The sequence below is a fragment of the Oryza brachyantha genome, chromosome 12 (assembly GCF_000231095.2).
Source record: "Oryza brachyantha chromosome 12, ObraRS2, whole genome shotgun sequence".
NCBI lineage: Eukaryota > Viridiplantae > Streptophyta > Magnoliopsida > Poales > Poaceae > Oryza > Oryza brachyantha.
In genome coordinates, this window is record NC_023174.2 from 13987511 (window position 1) to 14003980 (window position 16470).

The window sequence follows — 16470 nt, forward strand, 5'->3', positions numbered from 1 at the left end:
ACAGCAGAAAAAAAAAAGGAAAAGGAAATCCGCCGACCACGGCTCCCTCCCTCTGACGTGTGGACCCCACACGTCAGCCTCTCTCGCCACCTTGTTGCACAGCTGCGCGCTACAAGGAGGGAGGGACGGCCACGCGACGCACGTAACCTTCCTTCCTTTCTTGGCCCGCACCCGCTACCATGTCGGGCCCGCGACCCGCCGCGGCGGCGGCTGCGGCGGCGGTGGCAGCGAACCCTAGCGCGTCCCCCACGCGGCCTCCCCTTCCTCTTCCTCCTCCGGCGGCGTCCAGGTCGTCTGCGGCGGCGGCGGCGGCCAGGGTGCGGGAGGAAGGGGAGGTCTCCTCCGGCGCCGACGACGATGAGGTGAGAGCTTACGCTCCCGACCCCCCCCCCTCCCTTCCCCCCTCCTCCGATCTAGTAGCTATATGATAGGGGACGGAGTCAGCAGCAGTCGTAGCAGCAGCAGACATCGGTAGCGACTCGCGGTGGACTCACCGCGCGTAGGGTTTGAATTGGAGCTTGTGATTTGGAGCAGTGGGCGTTGCGTTTGGTTTGCTGTAGGATTGGTGGTTGTGGGGCTGTGTTTGGCTCACCATGCGTAGGGTTTGGGCTTGGGATTCGGAGCCCACTGCTCGTCGTTGCATTTGGTTGGAGTAGGATGGGTGATGGGGGATGCGTTGATTGATGGGTGTTGAGATGCAATAGGGATGTAGAATAGATTATGGTCTTCATTGCTTGTAATTGTTTGGTTATTTAGACATAGAAATCCACCCACTGGTGTTTTGAAGAAGGGTAGGGCAGGGCATGGATGTGACTGACCCTGTAGCTATGGTTGGAGCTTCCTTCAGTTTTAGCTATTTAGCTGAAGCTTCCTGAGCAGATAGTCTCCTTTCAGTATCTATTGCCAAGTGAACGTGTAAAATTCGGGCAGGATTTGTGCTGTATGAGTATTTTGAATTTCTCCGGGGGTGTACTTATGTATCTAACTATGCATTTATAGCTATTTCACGTCGTGTACGTAGCCATGCAATTATCACCTTAATCCATGCTTAGCATTGCGACATTTATGGCTTACCTTGTTTATTCAACTGCTGTGGCAGTCTCTGCGAACTCGGTTTACTGCTCCATCCAATGTTTCCAAATATGCGGATGCTTCTGCGCAAGTGCTGTCAGCATCTCTCCCTGGTAAAGGTGAGATCAATTACTGTTTCTTTTTATGCACTTTTGTCTATCTCCCACCTTTGCTGATGCAGCATGATGATCCTTTCGTAAATAGAAAGTTCCTTACACCTTTTCCGTTCTCTTGCCTTTTATGTTTTTATTTGGTAGGCAGTAATAGCTTGAATCTCTCAAGTGTTTTTCCTCACAAAACAGTTGCTCCAAGTTATAAGAAGACAACGCGGGTGAATCAAGGGCTTTTCAAACCTGGCACCAATCGAAACCTTAGTTGGCAAAAGCCTGTGTCAAGTGATAACCTTGTGATAAGTTTCTCTGATGATGATAGTGGGTCCGACTCTGGAAAGTCAAAGCAAGATAAGAGTAGAGGCAGGAAAGACAGTTCACAAGATACACATAAAGCATTGATTAATGTGCACACTGGAATTATGAGGGAGGAAGCACCTCAACAGAAAATCCATGCTGCAAAGGTTGGATCTGCAAGTTGGTCAGCTGTTCCACTAACATTCAGGAATTCAGTGGTAGGCAGGGGATCGAGTGCCACCTTTCCTAGGAGAGATCCACCAGCTCGGCAAATCACTCCCCAAAAGGCTTTCCATAAGGATGGAAATGTTATGGGAGTAAGTTCAGCAGTTCATAATTTGGAAAGCTTGCGCCACAAAATTGCTGCTAGAGAAAATGAATTGAAAGTAAAAAGACCGATGTCACCTGGTCTTTTGAAGGACTCAAGTCTTCCCACTGGCCATTCAAGGTTACCCTCGGAGAAGGTAGGATTTGAAGCTTCTAGCATTGGTGCATGTTCGCGCCTTAATGATCCTGTTGCACATGATGGTAGACCAACCAAAAGGTTGAAACCCAATCCGGAGTGCTCCAACAACCAAGTTCTTGTTAATCATATACCACCTGTACCTTCTGGCAAGTCACTGGGGAAAAGCAATGTGCAATCCTCTAAAAGAAGGGAGCACATTGAAAATGGAATTACCATGGATTGCGATGTTAATGAAGCAATTTGTGCTGTAACAACAGAACCATTGGATGGGCATCATAATGGTGCCATTAAGAGCCTTTCATTGTCCAAAATACAGCATACAATTATACAGGGTGCTGACAACCATGCTACAGGTAAACATTGTCCGGCAGCACCACCAACTCTGAATGAGCAATCTGCAGTGGAAGATGCTAACACTCTGGTGCCTATTACTTCTGCCCAAGCTGGTGCTAGTGTAGAAACGCCATCTATTCAACTGAAGGATCACATGCTTTCTATGTTGAATGGGCAACATGTAATCCCTTCTGATACAGCAACTGTGTCAAACCTGAGACAGTACTTGCGACCTGGAGTGGAGGTTAGTTCATCCTTTTGTCCATTTCATGCTTGTTCTTTTGCAGTTTCTTATACTGTTCTATTAGAATGCACAGACTAGCAATCAGAGATTCATACTATTGGTCTAGAGCATCAAAGTATATTACCAAGAGTTTTCTTATTTTTTTCATTTTGGAACCGGGAAAGTTGGAATTACAAGTTACTTTATTTCTTAAATAACACTACTATTGTGTTACATCTTGCATTAGAGAACACACTGGCACTGAGCCTACAAATTTAGAACCGTAATTAGCCTCTTGCCACTATTTTCCTAATCCTACAATGCGGCATATATTTATTTTATTTCGTTTTTCCCTCAAATATCTACAAGGTTTATATCTCTACCGCATATAGTGCAAACTTGAATTAACCATCTGTTTGCTCATCCGCAACTCTTTTTTTTTTAAAAAAAGAGAGGTGACGTTTTATTGTCATATGAGTCACCTAGCAAATTCTATGGCAGGCCAGACGACAATCTTTGTTTGCAACTGATATCTGGAAGATGCATATTACTCATTTTACTTTAAATGTTTGGTAGCAGCTATGCCTTTATTTAAAATTTACTCCTAACTCATATTATTTTCTCCTGTTGTAATTTGATTTGAGTTGTCAGGATGGTTATCTGCAACATCTAGATTCCTTTTTTAATTTCCCATGTGTGAATATCATATTCTGAAAAGTAAATTTCACATAAATATAACTGTTCTATTGCATCATAAAAACCTAGAAGCTTCATTCTGCAGTTCACAAAGAATACCACTTTTAGAACAACAGTCTCAAAACCTACAGCACTCTCACTTCCCCTGTTTGTTGACCAGGTAAACCCACCTGCCAGTTTACACACCTCTCTGCTTCCGGTGTGAGTCATATGTGGCTTACACATGGCCTTATGCCTGCGTGGGCTTGCCCATCAGATAATGAATGGAGTAGCAGGGTTTTAGATTTTGTATATTAGTCTAAAGTTGCAGTTTCTCAAAATGTACAACAAAAGTTGATGTTTTTTTACAGTAAAGTTTGTAATTTTACTAAATTTACTCCAATCTGATGCCAACCTGTATGGAGAGTAAAGGCAATTTCCGTCTGTTATTTTTGCAGAATGCTGAATTGAACTATGGTGACCAGATAGCTATCACAGGGCAGAACACGTCATTGCTCTCTCTGCTTGAAATGGAGGAACTTCAAGAGAGGGAGCTGGAGGATGCTCAAGAGCATAGAAGGAGGTGTGAGGTAGAGGAAAGAGAAGCTCTAAGAGCTTATCGCAGAGCACAAAGAGCTTTAATTGAGGCCAATGAAAGATGTGCCATTCTTCGTAGAAAAAGAGAGGCTTGCTCTGCACAAGTCCATGGTTTTATTGCTGAAAATTCTTCCTTGACGCAGCCTTTGAGTATTCAGAATGCTAGAAAAGGTCTTGTAATGCCATCAAAACTCAACTCTCAGACTAATGCAGATCAGGTACCTGGAAATCAGGGTGGCAGGTCTGGCAGTCCATGCCCAGACGAGTCCCCTCAGCAGCCAGTTGATAAGCATGAGGCGCGCTCTCACAATTTTGATGAGCTTGCTGCCAGCACTGGTGATCCAAAATTCGTGAGTACTGTCAATGGTAACGGTACACCTTCAGATTACATGGAGGAAGATCTTCTATTCCCTTCCTCAAATCGGGCACGATCAGATAGTCTTTCAAATCTGGAAGATCACATAGAAGAAACTATACATGTATATCAGGTGGAAAACAGACAAATCTCTGATGAAAGTGTGCAGGACTATGAGCTTTTGGAAGCTTCTTTGAGGTCAAGGTTGGTGGAAAGATTTGGGAAGAAATCATATTTGAATAATGCTGAAGCCACTGAAGAATTCTCCTTTGGAAAAGTCTCAGATGTGGGACCTCTGTTACAGGAAGCTGATGACAACGTTATGACAAATCTTGAAGGTTATACATCTCTATTCTCCAAGTCCATTGTATTCTTATTATTGACTGGTGCTTTAAACTTAGTGAGGACCTACGAACATGTCATGCATCAAAATGTTGCCGATTGCCATCATACTGGTAGATCCAGCAAGCACTCCTCTATTGAATGATCAGTCATCTCCTATCTTTCTGATAACTAATTAGCAGCCAGATTCTTCTCAAAACAAAAAGATGTCTAAAATTGTTCCAATTTAGTGGGCATTAAGTCCTTGAGCGTACTTCCTCTCCAAAAATATAAGGCATATTAGTTTTGTTAAGAAAAGACTTTGACCAACAGTTAATCTATTAGAATATAATTTTTGACATAAATTGATGCCATTAGATTCATATTAAAAAAAATACTTTCTTATGATTATATTTTTGTATAAGATAAATGATATATTAGTAGAGCAATTGTTAGTTCAAAGTCTTGTCCTAGCCAGACAAAATATGTCCTATTTTTTGGATGGAAGGAGTAGTTTTGTGTCTTTATATTTCCTATGTGCACGAGAACTAGAAGCCTGCTTGGATCTGAAGTAAAAGTGTGGCTAAGCATGGCATGCCTTTCTACAGTTTAATGCCGTGACTCATGTAAGGTCTATTTCACAGGTACAGTGGATCTTGGGAATGATGGGCATGAAAAGATAGCTGATTCTAGCAATGCACCTTCAATTGGCAATTGTGATCATGAAGAAAATATTTTGTCTTCTCGAGAATTATGCCTGCCGTTGGGTTTGACTCATCTCATATTTCCTTCTTCAGCTCCACAAAATGCTGCAAGACACATGAAGAATGTATTTCCTGGTTTACACAAGAAAGCTGCAGACGACAAAAATGATTGTGAGATCAGCAATGCAGCATCTGTAACAACAGTTAGTGTGCCAGATGTGGCACAGGACCATGCCAAGGATAATGCTAAGATTCACTCAACAACTTGTAAGGATAATGCCATTGTGAGCAGTGGGATTGATCCCTTCTGGCCTTTCTGCATGTTTGAGCTTCGAGGAAAATGTAATGATGAGGAATGTCCATGGCAACATGTTGAACATCATTCTTGGAGAAAGTCAAAGCATACAAAAGATTCAAAGCCCTCGGTTTCAGGTCTGTTTTATGTGCTATCAATATTAATCTGGTTGAGTGATTGATTATGGTGGATGCATGTATGGTTTTTATATGTTTTGGTGAAGTTTCTACATTAATGCCTGTAATAAATTAATGCAGGACGGATTCCTTATGGTCTGTTTCGGCATATTCTGCCCATGCCAACTTATCGTGTTGGTTCCAATCTTGTTAGAGCTGATCTGAACTTGATTCAGTCGGTGTTGGCTAGCAGCATTTGGCAGTATTGGCAAAGGGGGTTTTGTGCTTCCTTTCCTTTACCTTTATCTGTCCAAAGAGTGCTTCCATCAGATGCTCCATTCTTGCAGGCTGGTGATGATTCGATTGCAAGTTTTGACAGAGACAGACAACTATTAAGTTTCCGAATGCTGGATAGTAGGAAGGTGGGTAAGGATTCATTGTATCACAGTTCTTGTCGGATCTGTGGGAGTGACATATATATACCAGTATCTGGTTCTCTGCGCTGAACTTACCCTATCAAGTTTGCTGTCCTGCCTGATCTTGTGATGGCATGTAGACATAGTATATTCTGATTAGCTCATTTTGGTGCTCATTGATGTTAGTGCACTCTTTTCATGCTACTCCTTGCCACAAAAAGAAAGATAAGAGGCAAAGATGGTTTTTACATGCATTGATAGTGTTCTTAGTTGCATGCATTTATTTCCTTAGTAGCTGAAACTCATGCACTTATTTTCATGCATTGATAGTGTTCTTAGTTTGTCTCTCTACTGTCTTCTTATATTTTGACTAGTAATTATTTGACTTTGTGTGCGTAGAATAAGATTATGCAGGGATCTGTTGATGCTGAACTATTCTTAGAGGGGGCACTAATTATTTATTTTGGAAAATTCAACAAACCTGACAGGCTCAAGGTGATCTTCCCCATTTAGACATGTTGTTATAACATGTTCTAGCTCTTACAAGTTTCAACACATTTTTATTATGTTTTATTTATTCGCTACCTGCTTATCTCAAATATGCATCCTGCAGGCTCTTTTATATCTAGCACGTGCTATTGAGGCTGATCCAAGCACAGTTATCTTGTGGGTGTTTTATCTTCATATTTACTATCAAAAGGATGAAGGACTAGGGAAAGATGACATGTTTTCCCATGCGGTAGACTTTATCAATCTTTTGCCATTCAATTCACGCCCTACTATGAAAGTTTCATAGTAAAATGCGTGAACTGTTAATACCTTTTCCTTTTATTTAGCGCACATGTCCTGTTTTATTTTTATCTGCTATGTGGGTGTTCTGCTCACCTTAGAAGTGCAAAAACTATATCATTATTTCATTTAATTTGCTACACTCTTTTGGCTCCATACTCAGTTCATTCATTTATAATACATTTGATGGGTCTTTTCATGCCATATGACATACTTCAACTGCGGAATGCTCCGTGGTGGAGGTTTGAGCAGTGAAAGGCGTATTTCCACTGAAATAAATAGAAGGTCCACTGAAAAAATACCTTACCTAATATTGGTATATTGAGCATTGTTGTATTTCTGGACCATGTATGCTATATTGCTATGACATTCTGTATTTTTTGCTTTAGTTTATATCAGCTGATACTAATATTTGTGGTCTTTGATAAACCATATACTTTTCTTCCTTTTAGGTGCAACACAACGTTTGCTGCTATGAGCTATGGCTTATGTATATTAACAGTAGGTTGCGTTTTGACGATCGATTGGATGCTTATAATGATGCTTTGAGCATGCTTTGCCAAAGGACAGCCAACACCGACATGGAATTGAAAGATAGAAGTGCTTTTGTGCTAGATATCTTCTTACAGATGGTTTACTTCTTGTGCATGTCTGGAAATGTGGACAAAGCGATTTCTAGGATATATGGGATTCTGCCTACTGCAACTCCTGACTGCTCTGGTGACAAGTTGCTAGCTGACGTCATTTCTTGCTTGACCATTTCTGACAGATGCATATTTTGGATTTCCTGCCTATATGTCTCAATTTACAGGAAACTTCCAGAGGAAATTATTGATCAACTGGAATTTCTGAAGGATTTACCTGATGCGCTAGTGTGGTCTCCTATTGAACTCACAGTAGGTAACAGAAGTCAGATTTTAGTGCTACTGAACTATGCTGCTAGAAAGATTGCTGTAGATATTAACGAGACAGTTGAAAATGGGGATCCATCTTACCTGAAACTCTCTCAATTCCTCACTGTTAACCACATTAGTTGTCTTGCTGCTCTTGAAGGCTTCCAATCTTGTGCTAATCTGTTGGTGAAGTATATGGAGGAATACCCAATGTGTCCTCATATTCTTGTTTTCTCAGCTCGGCTAGATAAAAAGTACGGTTCATGTCCTGGTCTGAAAGGGTTTGAGGAGTTGCTTCTGGGTTGGCCTAAAGAGGTTCAAGGAAGTCAGTATCTGTGGAACCAATATGCTGAGCATGCTTTGGCTGATAATGTCGAGCTAGCTGAGAAGGTGCTAACTCAGTGGTTTGAAGAATGTGGAAAAGAGAGTGGTATGCAAAGTGATCGTGATACTGGTGCAGTGGAAATAAACAATGAAGAGTTTGTACGTCCATCAGTTTCCTCTATACAAGAAGTTGGTTCTGGTACATCTAGATCAGAAGATCACATCTTTTGGTTATTAAACCTCTCGTTATACAGGATGCTAGAGAACAACCTACAGGAAGCAAAAGTTGCCGTGGACAAGGCATTGAAGTTAGCCCATGGGGAGAGCTATGAGCACTGTATAAGGGAACATACTGCAATTCACACACTGGAGAAGACATCATCTTCTTCAGATATTCAAGCTCAATCAACCTTCAGTCTTATCAGTGGTTATCTTGTAGATCAACGGAACCTGCCCATGAAGGATCTGCTGTCAAGACGGTTTATGAAGAATGTTAAGAAGCACCGGCTTAGGAAGTTGATAGATGATATTATAGGCCCAACATCTGCGGATTCTTCTCTGATAAACGCTGTCCTCGAAGTGTGCTATGGTCCGTCTCTCCTCCCAGAAAAGATAGTTGAAGTGAAGAACCTGGTTGATTTTGTTGAATCAGTGATGGAGGTTCTTCCTGCAAACTATCGTCTAGCCTTGGCAGTTGGTAAATTCGTGGTTAAGCATTGTTCAAGTCCTGACCCTACTTCCATTGGCACCCGGTTCTGGGCAAGCTCCGTTCTGATCAACGCCATTTTCCGAGCTGTTCCTGTTGCGCCAGAATCAGTATGGTTAGAAGGTGCCAGTCTCCTTGAGAAACTGCAGGCTGCAGAGACAGTGAAGAGGTTCTACCAGCAGGCAACTTCAGTCTACCCCTTCTCCTTCAAGCTATGGCACGCCTACCTGAACTCCTGTAAGACCAGTGGGAACAGCACGGACAGCATCGCCGAAGCTGCGAGGCAACGGGGCATCGAGCTGAATGTAAACGCCTCCCTAGCATAGCGTCCCTCGGTTCGATGACTTGGCGGTTCGCCAGCTGGAGCTGTAATTAGTGTCGTTTTTTACTGGAAGGTGAAGTAGATATACTGGTGGCGATGGGGCGATTGGATAGTTTTCTTCTTGTTTAGGTACAGGTTTAGCGATACATAGCGGTGGTGGATACCGTACATCACAGGAGCAGATTTACTGGAGTGACTTATGTCCCAAAAGGAAAAAAGATGCATGCATAAGGGTTGCATGCCACTACACAAGTGGAGTTTTGGCTGACTTGAGTATATGTTAGGCAGAGTTCTTGATGTGTTTCAGTTTTTATGTTTGTTTACCCTGTTGAAGTGTATGGCATGCATAACCTTGTTTTTGAAACATTATGATCAATGAATGTGAATGAAAATTTTGATTAAGCATTGCAATGTGTTTATCTGAATGCATAGATTCTGCGGCGAATTTTTGTTTGATTTACCAGCTCAGGCGCCATTTTCATGTTTGTTTTCATCTCAGATCTCTAGGAGTATCCGGGTACTATGGTCAGTATATTTATTAGTAACAAGCACCCCTGTTTTTATTTTATCCCTTGTAGTATTTTGATAAACATAGTCAGATTATACTCTCTATTTTTTATTTAACGTTGTTAACTTTTTGATACGGTTAGCCATTCATTCCATTAAAAAGATTACATAATTATTAATTGTTTAACTATAATTTGATTTATTATGAAATACATTTTAAGCATAATTTTATATATTTGCATAGAAATTTTATTAATTATGCATCTTTTTAATTTTTTATTTAACGTTGTTAACTTTTGAGCACGCTTAACTATTCATCTTATTAAAAAGATTACAAAATTATTAATTATTTTACTATAATTTAATTTATACCTAAATACTTTAAGCATGATTTTATAATTTTATATATTAGTATAAAAATTTTGAAGACGGTCAGTATATATTTGTATAGAAATTTTATATATTAAGCATGATGTCAAGTAAGAAAACGAAGGGAATATATGAATAAGTTGTGTATTACCTTTAGAGTTTCGTGTCATTAGTAATTTGTCTTCTGGTCATTTTTTGATTTATTATTTTAGCCTTATGCGTTTTTAATAAAACAAAGGTCAGGTCATCCATTATCTAAAAAATAATACTAACATTGCACTAGTATAAAATTTTAGTTTCTACGATTTTATGAAGGTCCAAAATAAAATGTTCAAATGTCACCGTGAACCAAGCCCGAAAAGAAAGAAATAAAATAAACAGGTTTTTTAAGGGTGAAAAAAAAGCAGCGCACGGCGTGTGAATTTTTTTTGAGAAATATTATTATTTTAATAAAAAAAAAGTAAAATTAGAGGTCATCCACGTAAAATCGTAAATCTAGCGCCCGTAGTTCGATAGGTCCCATATCAAATGGCCAACAGTCGACTGGGGAGCGGATCAGATGGTTGTAACTTGTCAAACTGTCCCTATTCGACAGACCCCTGTCGATCTTACTCTATTCGATAGGTCCTAGACAGGTGACCAGGGGCAATCGTCCTGCAGCAGTTTGACAGGGGCGGTGGGAGAGCCCTATCAGCCAATAGCAGTTCGACAGGCCGCGCGACGCTAGGTGGTGGGCCCAATCAAACGTTAGGCCTTCGATAGGCCTCCTGTCGAACAACGGTAGGGCCTAATCGATTACCCACCGTTCGATAGGGTGCTAGATTTGCGATTTTCCGCGGACGGTATATGATTTTGTGATTTTTTATTAAAATAATAGTATTTCTCAAAAGAGTTCCACGGCGTGTTCTTCCCTGCTTAGTTCACCCACTCGCGCACCACGAAACTCACGTAACCTCTCCATTTCCTATCGATCCATCCATCCATCCATTGCTTGCGATCGCGATCGCATCGTCGCACCCACTTCACCTCCGTGCCGCGCGATGCATCCGCTAATGGGGGCGCTGGTGGAGGCGCGGGAGAGGTGGCGAGGCGGCGGCGGCGGGGCGGCGCTGCGGCGCGCGGTGGTGTGGGCTGGGGCGCTGGCGCTGGCGGTGTCCGTGGCGTCGTTCGCGCCGGAGGCCGCGTTCGTGTGGGCGCTGACGGGCGGCGGCGGCGGCGGCGGGAGGGCGTGCGCGGCGGGTGCGGTGCGGGTGCCGCTCGACGGCGGCGGGGACTTCGTGTGCGTCCCCGCGAGGATGGCGGTGCGGTCCGGCGCCGACATGATCGTGCCGCCGGTGTTCGCGGGCCTCGCCGTCGGCGCCTCCGCCTGCTTCGTCCGCGCCCTCGCCATCGGCCGCCGTCACGAAGATTACTAGCGCGCGTCTCCTCCTCCTCCTCCCTCTCCGTCGGCTTCGTCTCTTCTCCGGCGAGACCAAGTCATCAACGACGGCATGCCCTCTTTTTCTTTTTCTTCGGGCTTACAAAATACGCCTTCCTGTTTGAAAGGCGTAGTTACTCCACATTTCCTTTTCACAGGAATACGTCTCCCTCTTTCGAAGGCGTATTTTATTTAACATTCCTTTTCATTCAAATACCTGAAATTCTGAAATCTGAATGAGATGTGCATACAAATGCGGGTAATCCTTGCTGTAATCACAAGATTATCAAACAATACAGACCATGGAAGATGTGCATTCAATCTACTAAAAATTTCTGCATAATGTTTCTAGTGATTACATATGAACTGTTAAAACTTCTTTACGATGACAAAAATTGCCATTATTTGTCACTGTTTGTAGCTGTCAAATCAACTTGTATTGATTCAATAAGTTCTCCCTTCCGTTTCATAACGTAAAACATTTTAACTATACTAGATTTATTTATTAATTAAAGTATATTATTTATATATTTATACATCTAGATTCATTAACATTTATATAAATCTAGACAATGTCAGAAATTCTTACGTTATTAAACGAAGATAATACCAATTAAGTAGTGTGTCTGAGACGATTAAGTACATGCATGTTTGGTGATCTACAACACTACTATTGTGTACTAGGTAAGACTTCCAACTCCATCACCTTTCAAACATATAATTAAACAAGTAGGTTTCACCTATCACTTTCAGAAAGAGATGACTAACTGAATGTCACCAAAGCATAGTAGATGCTACTGAGACAGTACAATATATGAGCACCTTTCTTCTCCTGTCAACTTTTCTTTTTATTATTTCTCTGCAGTGATCAATGGACACTGCTTAATTTCCAAGCATGACAACAAATGCTCCATAGCACAGGAGCAATTAATTATTCAGGAAAAACGATACTTGCATGATGTGTTTATCTGATATAATTCTGTAGTCTTTTGGAGGTACCGTGAGATATCAATCCATATAATATACCTATAATACCAGTCCATTGATGATCAAATCCTGGCCGTCCGATTTGTGCGCGGCGACCGATGCTCCAGATCGACGGCCGGTGGGGTGACCAGCTGGGTGAAGCTGATAGGCTCGGCGTAGCGCGGCGAGCCATGGAAGAAGCCATGGACGCAGCGGTGGTAGGCGGCCTGGGTTCCGTGCACCCTGTCCCAGAAAATGTAGTCGTCGCGATCTGGGCACAGCTTGGCGTTCGCCGAGCAGTCGGCCTCCGCGTTCAGCTTGCCATCTCCGCAGCACGCCCTCGCCACCTCCTTCAACCCTGATCCATCCATACATACATACACAATTAATTAAAATGTCAGGAGGCTTTGTTTGGAACATAGGAATTTTGTGAAAGTTTCTGCGAGAAATTGTTTATGTTTTACTGAGTTATGAAGTGAATTGTTTGTGTTTCTCTATCTAGCTTTAAACTTTTATGTGAACTTGTTAAATCAATGGTGGGTCAATAAAGAATCTTCTTGCACACGTATTAAGATGCTTGCCTGATTTCGAGATTGTCGGTTCTGGAATAGCGGTGGGAACTGTGATGTTATTGTTGACTATGATTATCCAACAGTTCAAATAAAGTTGATATAGTTGAAGCACAATCAAAATATGGTTTTCTGGATGGAATCTTTGGCGCCAGCCTATGGTTTTTCAGGTCTTTCTAATTGCTTCTTTGGCAGAATGCGAAAGAGTACCTTTTCATTTAGTATAAGCAGAGGAAGAATTGATAGTAGCCTAGCAGGTTATCAAACCAAATATTCTGGTATCAAATATGTATAGTTTGTGTGTGTGTTTAATTCTAGACTTCTAGCTGCAAAATGATGTATCTCCTCCTACAACGGTTACGAGTATGAGAATCAAAAGGCATGAAAATTCTCAATTCTCTACGGGACCTAGGAGATAGAATATTTGCAGAAACAAGAAAACCAGAAGTATCTTTCTGCCTATCCTCTATTGTTTCGCATCTTTTAACTTTACTATCACATCCATTCTATATTATAAGACTTTCTAGCCTTACCTATATTCGTAGGTGCTAACAAATCTAGACACATACAAAACATATGCATTGATACATGAATAAATCTAAACAAACTCAAAAAGTCTTATAACATAGAATGGAGCGAATGTTTCTTGAAACTTACCAGCTAAATCTGGATTCACGGTCATGTCAGTGAAGGTGTGGTAAATGCTGCCGATGGAGTACTTCAAGTCCGGCATGGAGCCGGCGACTGCGGCGGCCATCTCACGCCGGATGAGGCGGTTGAAGAGACGACCCTGCCAGTTGTCTTCCTCACTGCATGAACCATTCTCCATGGGAAGCCTGGAGATGGGAAGACACCCCAGAGGCAGCATGTCAAGTATCCCCAGCCTCCTAGCTCCTAGCTTGTACAACGTCTGCACCACACAATATGTGCATTTTCTTTTTAAAAAATAAGATGCATGTTTTTAAATGCAAATTGTTTGAGACTATTTTTTTATATTGTTTCATAAGATTTTCATAGGAATTACTACCTCTGTCCCAAAATATAAGGATTTCTAGATTGTTTAGCTTAGATTAAGGTTGAGAAGAAAAGACTATAGTGCCCTAATAATAACGAATAGATAAAGGTGGGACTTGGGAGGGTGGGTGGGGAATAAAATAGAAAGAATCTTGAATAAGAAGTGATTAATGAGATAAGTAGTACCGTGAATAGTGATACGAATGTTTATATTTTAGAACAAGATTTAAATGCTAAAATTCTAATATTTTAGAACAGAGGGAGTAGTACATCTCCTCCAAAATTTCCGCAAAATTCCTTCATTCTAATGGAGGTCTAAATAGGTGGAAATAAGAATATAATTTTTTTCACAAGTCCAAGACAATCTTGCTCCTTTTTTTCCCTCTAGGGAGAAAAGTATGACCTTTGGTTTGGAATCATGAAAGTATATATATACCTTGATGTGCTTGATGTAAGTGGTGACCATGTGGGCGATGAAGGCCGGCGCCTCGCTGACAGGGACGATGCCGTCAGTGAAGGCGTCGTAGTCGTTGCCACCGGTGCAAGTGATGAACAGTGACCGTGAGAGCAAGTGGTTGATCCTCTCGCCGTCGACCTCGCCGGCAGCGACCATTGCCGCCTTCGTGTTGGCGAAGAGCTTGACCTGCTCTCCCAGGCTGATCGTCCCGTTCCCCTGGATGTCATATTATGCAACCCATCAAACTGTCTGGATAATTCGTTAAAAAAATTAAACTGTTTGGACAGAGTAATTAAGGATAGTAACCCAGAGAAGCTGGCATCTTCTGTTCTTCAGTATGCAATGACTGACAATTGATATAGATTTCGCTGCAGTAACTTTATTGCAAGCTTCTTCCAATATACTGACATGCAAAGCTTTTGCACGTTCACGAAAAAATTACAAACTGTCACCAACCGATTTATCCACTGATTTGTTCTGCTTCCAAATCAGCAATCGAATTCAGGCTAGCATGGTACCCCAGTCAGCATGTGCGTCACTGAATGCATTTCAAGTGAGCAGGTTGTGCGAGCAATGATCAGATCTGGACAGGGGTGGCACAGGGATGGTGTTAAGAGCAGCGGCGGATCTAGGATTCAAAGGCCAAGGGACTGATTATCTTCTTCTCTTCTTTCTCCTCCTACCATCTTCCCTATTTTCCGTGGTATTTCCCATGGATCCGCCCCTGGCTAAGAGATGACTCCAGTTTTGTTCATTGCAGCAAGAACGAGATGGTATCTGTTCATCGTTGCAGCTGCATTTTTTTCCTTTAATTTTGGGCCTGCCGTGTAAATAAAATTGGCAACGAAATAGGGCTACCGTAAGATTGTAGTTCAAATATTCGGATCCAGATTCTCTACAATAATACAGAGGAGCACTGTTCATGGGAGGACAGACAACAGTGAAAATACTGTGATTAGTGTTGGAATACCGTAGTTACGGTATTTATGAAACATTGGTTCCTCATGCAGCTATCAATGTGAGCCTTCCGTTTTAATCCAACGGTAACAAAATGTCTCAGATAAATTCCAACTGTGTTTATTCTGCTAACGCCATTGCAAAGGTTGCATTTTTTTTTTCCTTTTACTTACAGTGAAATCGAGGATGCCGGATCCGCTGGAGGCATAGTTGACGCCGACGAGGCCTCGCCGGAGGTCGCCGCGTCTTCCCGGCGTCGTCAGGGAGAGGTACGCCGGCGGGCTCATCTTGAACCCCACATGCTGCGCTGCAAAATGATATATACTCACGCGTAATTTAATTTTCCTTTCATCCATAATCAACAATAAGAGATTGATTCACATAAAGAATGTTTTTTCAAAATCGAATCTTTGAAAATAAATTTTGTCTATCTGTGCGTGTTGATAAAAAAAATGTATTTTTTTTCCTTTCTCACACAAGCTAGCTTCTTCGGCTGCTCACCGATGATGTCGGCGAGGTTGAAGCCGTTGGTGAAGCGCCCGCCGCCGCCGCCGGCGAACCCCGGCGGGAGGTCGACGCCGCACGGAGGCTCCGGCGCCCTGGGCGCCGGCGGCGGCAGGAAGTCGTTGTTGCCGACGTCGACAAGCGAGTCGCCGAACACGTACATCGCCGGGACCTCACGTTCCGCCGCGGCGGCGGAGGCGGCGGCAACGGCAACGGCAACGGCCACTCGCAGCAATCCGTCCGCCGTGCTCCACCACCTCCTCTTCTCCATGGCCGATTCGAATCAGCTGCTTGAGCTACCAGTGAGGTAAGTGCAGTGATGTACTCCCTCATTATTTGTCTACATTTATTCATATAACAAAATATATATTTTGTATATACGTCTAAGTTTATTAACATATGTATAAATCTGGATAAAATTAAAAAACTTTATAGTGTGAAACGAAGTGAATATTTATAGGATTCTAATTTTATATTTAATAATTTTCTTTTATAATTTTACTTATTTTAATATTTTAAAACTAATTAGGTACGTAGTCTAATCAATTAAATTCATGGCCACTAAATAAGTTAAGAAAATATTTTTACATTTTTAACATATATACTAAATTATCTAAAAATATTTATATTTTGAGAGTCAGACGGAAACAATTGCAAATTTATCAATGGTTTAAAATGTTATTATAAAACTGTTGAT

General features: G+C 41.9%; 3 protein-coding genes across 4 annotated transcripts; 2 read left to right on the top strand and 1 right to left on the bottom strand.

The window, feature by feature from the left end:
- The first annotated feature begins 163 nt into the window (after window positions 1–163).
- On the top strand, window positions 164–9415 carry LOC102700851. 2 transcript variants are annotated; one of them, XM_015843188.2, is made up of 9 exons: window positions 164–362; window positions 1100–1190; window positions 1329–2521; window positions 3634–4465; window positions 5093–5584; window positions 5705–5985; window positions 6379–6474; window positions 6593–6718; window positions 7221–9415. In XM_015843188.2, exons 1-9 carry the CDS (start codon window positions 180–182, stop codon window positions 9015–9017), a joined length of 5091 nt encoding a protein of 1696 aa, XP_015698674.1. In that variant the 5' UTR covers window positions 164–179; the 3' UTR covers window positions 9018–9415. The 2 variants fall into 2 exon arrangements, with proteins under 2 accessions (XP_015698674.1, XP_040385183.1); XM_040529249.1 differs by lacking the exons at window positions 164–362; window positions 1100–1190 and having other exon boundaries at window positions 1521–2521; window positions 5099–5584.
- Window positions 9416–10804: 1389 nt separating this feature from the next.
- Window positions 10805–11715, top strand: LOC121056034. Its single transcript, XM_040529740.1, has one exon. It carries the CDS (start codon window positions 10930–10932, stop codon window positions 11302–11304), a length of 375 nt encoding a protein of 124 aa, XP_040385674.1. The 5' UTR covers window positions 10805–10929; the 3' UTR covers window positions 11305–11715.
- Window positions 11716–12129: 414 nt separating this feature from the next.
- On the bottom strand, window positions 12130–16089 carry LOC102709702 (GDSL esterase/lipase At4g28780-like). The gene is made up of 5 exons (XM_040529235.1): window positions 15771–16089; window positions 15443–15576; window positions 14292–14528; window positions 13499–13751; window positions 12130–12630 (listed from the first exon to the last, which is right to left on the bottom strand). Exons 1-5 carry the CDS (start codon window positions 16042–16044, stop codon window positions 12356–12358), a joined length of 1173 nt encoding a protein of 390 aa, XP_040385169.1. The 5' UTR covers window positions 16045–16089; the 3' UTR covers window positions 12130–12355.
- Between the last annotated feature and the right edge of the window lie 381 nt (window positions 16090–16470).